Source organism: Cajanus cajan, chromosome 8 (assembly GCF_000230855.2).
Source record: "Cajanus cajan strain Asha chromosome 8, NIPB_CcT2T_4, whole genome shotgun sequence".
In the NCBI taxonomy this organism is placed as follows: domain Eukaryota; kingdom Viridiplantae; phylum Streptophyta; class Magnoliopsida; order Fabales; family Fabaceae; genus Cajanus; species Cajanus cajan.
The window spans coordinates 21,622,102-21,626,793 of NC_138524.1; the positions used below are offsets into that span (position 1 = coordinate 21,622,102).

The 4,692-nt window shown below is 24.1% G+C and overlaps 1 protein-coding gene across 1 annotated transcript; it reads right to left on the reverse strand.

The window, feature by feature from the left end:
* Positions 1–3,174: 3,174 nt before the first annotated feature.
* On the reverse strand, positions 3,175–3,798 carry LOC109794475 (uncharacterized). Its single transcript, XM_020353923.2, has one exon. The coding sequence runs from the start codon at positions 3,796–3,798 to the stop codon at positions 3,175–3,177; it is 624 nt and encodes a 207-aa protein (XP_020209512.2).
* Positions 3,799–4,692: the final 894 nt, after the last annotated feature.

Here is a 4,692-nt window from a genome sequence, read left to right on the forward strand (position 1 = left end):
TCAAGGATTCTATTTCACAATACTTAACTTTTTAGCATGTTTTTTTTCCTTAATTACACAATTTCTGGAAACTTTCCAGAAGGTCACCCATCCCTATATTACTCTAAGTCAAGCACGCTTAACTGTGAAATTCTGATGAGATAAGTTACCGAAAAGCATATGCATGTTGTTAGTATAAGTAGTACAAATTAATTCATTTAAGTCATCCTCAACTATCCAATCTCATACTTATACTATCTTTTGATCCTTCTCATTTTGGTGTATCCAGACCGTTATAAATATATAATAATTATATTACTAATAATAATTATATTATATTTAATTAATTTTTATTTATATATATACTTACTTTTATAATTAACAACCTACTTATTTCTATTTAAAATTAATATTATGATACAATTTAAATTATTTATTATAATTAAAAAGTTTTAGTAATAATTTATATATTTTAAAATGAGAAGGGTTATAATAACACTGGTATAACTTTTACGAAGTATTACACCGCTCAATAACTTTATATTAAATGTGAATCTTGTAAATTCAACCGTTAGATTGAAAGTTCATATTACTTTATATGTCTTGTCAAGTTTTGTTAAAATTGAACAACAACTTGAAAGTAATCAAAGTGCTCATATTTTATTTGAAATGTATATATTACGTCATTTTTTTTACAAGAATGAAGTATCAAATCATCAATCATCTTGAATTCATATAAAATTTTGTATATATGATCCTGTAAAAAACTTTCAATTTAACGATTGAATTTATAAAATTCACATTTAATATAAAGTTATTGAGCGATGTAATACTTAGTAAAAGTTACACCGATGTTATTATAACATTCTCTTTTAAAATATTATTTTTATAAATTAAATTTTCACATTTTAAATAAATTATTAATTAACTTAATATATTTATTCATCTTAAATCTAAGATATAAAATTCAAAAAATGTATTTATCCTTGTTTTATTTTCTAATTATCAACCATTAATAAAATATATACTAATTTAAAATCTTATCTAGTTATATCATAATATTTTCATATCAAGTTTAAAACTAGATATTAGTTATACAAAAATATCAAAATTATATAGTAAATTATTAAGAAGATTCTAGTTAAATAATTTAAAATAATCAATTTTATCACACAACAATAAAGAAATACTAATAGTTAAGAAAATACATTTGTATTCTTTTTATTAGAAAGAGAGATGATGTTATAATTCTTTTTTTCTCAAGATATCACATCTCTTCTATCAATACAATTTAAATATAAAAATTTATTTAAAAATAAAGTTATCATAAGTTAGAACTATATATTATAAATATGGATCAAAATAAATAAGAAAGTTTAAAAAATTCATATACTCTAATTAAAAAATGCCTAAAAATCCAATCGTAAAAATAAACCTCTAAATATTTTTTACATAAATAATTATTGGTATTAATTATGTAGGAGTGCATATAAATATTTTTATTATAAATTAATGTCTTGCTCTTACAAAAAAAGAAAATGGGATTGATACTCAACAACAATATTATCATCACTTTTTAGCAATTTATATATTTTTTTAAGTTTTATTTAGCGACCGAATAGAATTCTGTCTCTAATTTTAACTAATATTTAGCGACCGAATAGAATTTTGTCCCTAATTTTAACTAATATTTAGCGACCGAATTGAATTCAATCGCTAATTTTAACTAATATTTAGCGACCGAATTTAGTTTCGTCTCTAATTTTAACTAATATTTAGCGACCGAATAGAATTCCGTCACTAATTTTAACTAATATTTAGCGATCGAATTCAAATTTGTTGCTAATTTTAACTAATATTTAGCGATTGAATTCAATTTTGTCGCTAATTTTAACTAATATTAAGCGACCGAATTTAATTTCATCGCTAATTTTAACTAATATTTAGCGACCGAATTCAATTCCGTCACTAAAAAGTCATGCAGCGACTGAAATAGCGACATATTTTCTAGCGACGACTTATTTTGGTCGCTAAATTAGTCGCTATTTGATTATTCAGAATCAATCGCTAAATAGCGACTGATAAATTTCAGTCGCTAATTTCGGTCGCTATTTTGCAATTTTTTTTGTAGTTCTTGTTGCATATTGTTGGTTTGCACGTTGCTTACTTTTAGGAACAATACTTAGGGTCCAATTTTAAAATTTTTCGGCACTAAGCACATGTTGTTACATATATATATATATATATATATATATATATATATATATATAGGCTCGTAAGTAAAAGAAAAAATACACAACAGTTCACTTATATCTCTCTCTTCAAAATTATTTCTACTACCAAAATATATTTTTTTAAGTAGTATTCTTTGGTTCGGGGATCTTTCGCTGCACTCGAACGGTCTAACGAGTTAACGTATCTTGAGAGAGAAACACACTATAAGACTTAAAATTACTAATGTCATGAAGGTGTTTTCTCTCTAAGAATAATACTTTGAGCGCTTTAATCTAAGTTACTCTAATCTTGTTATTTATTATTTAATTTACTCTATGTACTCAATTGATTGTTATTGATTCCTCTATTTTTAATTTTAAAGTATTTATCGTGTTATTTATATTGACTTTCTTAATAAATTTAAGTATTTATTTTTATGTGCTCTATTAAATTTTATTTCCAACATTATTCACCTTTAATAAATTTGTAATTGCTATAATGCACTAAATTTAAGGAGTAGATTTATCATTGTTTTAATATTAATCCCTATATATACTGATCTCCTCTATACTAAGGATTATGTTTCTTAATTAATATCTTTATATAGATATGTCATAGCTAGTTGTATAAGTGCTTATGAGTGTAATCTATCTCAAGTATATATATGAGATCGTATAAAAAAAATTAACAACAACAATTAAATAGAAATTATAAAATTAATTAACACAGCAATGGCGACAACAAAAACATGACAGCTTATTTTAAATAGTATTATTCTCACGTTAATTTCTCATAAGATTCTATTACAACATTTATTCTCTATCTTCTCCCGTCATATATTTTCTTCCCTAGCTTTTTTTTTCTTCAAGATTTCTTTAGTAAAATACAATACACCGGAAAAAAAAAGTCCAAACTACCCATAAATTAAAGGACAAATGAAAAGAAACAAGTAGTTTGAATAACCAAACATATATAATTAAGCTATGCTGAATTGAGCATCATGGTAGCAACCACCATCACCGTGAAAATCCCCGCAAGGAAATAGAAAGCCACCGAAACAAAGGTTGTGGTAAAATTGTTGGGAGATATCGTCGCCATAGAGTAGTAGTAGCTAATTATAAGAAATCCCGTTGCTGCATACACTAGAAACCAGGTAATGTTCCTCCTCGGCAGAAGACTGATAATAGTAAGAATTGATGCAATAAAGGCACACATATTTGTAGTTGAAAATGCAATGAAGTCCACGTTTGACATGATTGATTTCCCTTCACTCATAGATGAATTAGAAGCCATATGAGTGAGAGTGTTATTAGTTCCAGCACCAATCTGGTGAAGTCCACCAGGGGGACTCAATGCTGCGTGATAAGTAGTAGTTGCAACAAGAGTGGTCACTACCAAATAAGCACTGCGTATCTGCTCTGACATGTGCCCTCTAACACGAATGTTGCGAACTAGCCACTCATTCGTGGATTGCATTAACGAATGAATTTTCTTAATCTTTGTAAGTTTGGCTCTAGCCTGAACTAATTTCTTCTTGATATCTTTGCTGCTTGTTAGGTCTAATGCTGTTTGATCCTCAAAATTTGTTGCATCAAAATTCTTCATAACCTTTATCAACAATTTGATTGCCTGTACTATCAAAAGATTGTTAATATATATATATATATATATATATATATATATATATATATATATATATATATATATATATATATATATATATATATATATATATATATATATAAAATCAATTCTTATATATTAAAAAACACGAATATCTATTTTGTACAAAAATATTTTTAAAACTTTTTTAAATTTCTTATCTAATTCAATTTTTATTTATCATAAATGTTTATGAATTAAATTTTAATTTTTTAAAATTAAATTATTAATAAATAAAAATAATATTTTACTACAATATAGACTATTTATAAAAAAGATTAAAATATAATTTATATATTTAAAAATATCTATTTATATAAATTTTAAATATAATTTATATATTTAAACATAATATTTATTTATATATATAATTTATTATCAATTTTAGTTAAATATAATAAATATTTAATTTATATATTATACATGCTTAAAATACTATTTCAATTTAATTAAAAAATAAAATAATATGCATAAGATGTTAGTGTTATTGTTCTAATTCCTACATATCAATGAAAATATAAAGTCTTTCTCCACCCCATGTGTTTCCAATAAATAGTCTGGTTAATTATTAGTTGATTTTTATTCACCAGCTGTGACACCCTCTACCCCATTATTAATATACAACAAATGTAACAATAAAATATTTCTTTTCTTCTTTTTGGGTAAATAAAATCTTTCATAGTTGACAAATATTTCAAATATCACAAGGTAGAAGATTCACATTCGTAACTCATAAATCATAACTCCAGTGTAGAAATTATAAAAGAAAAGAAGTTAAGATTTTCAATACAATTTAGTGAAAAACAAGAAATCATATATATACAAATAATAATAAAG

Excerpts from the sequence above, each read along its gene's own strand:
- LOC109794475 (XM_020353923.2), bottom strand. The coding sequence starts at position 3,798 with ATGAAGAATTTTGATGCAACAAATTTTGAGGATCAAACAGCATTAGAC.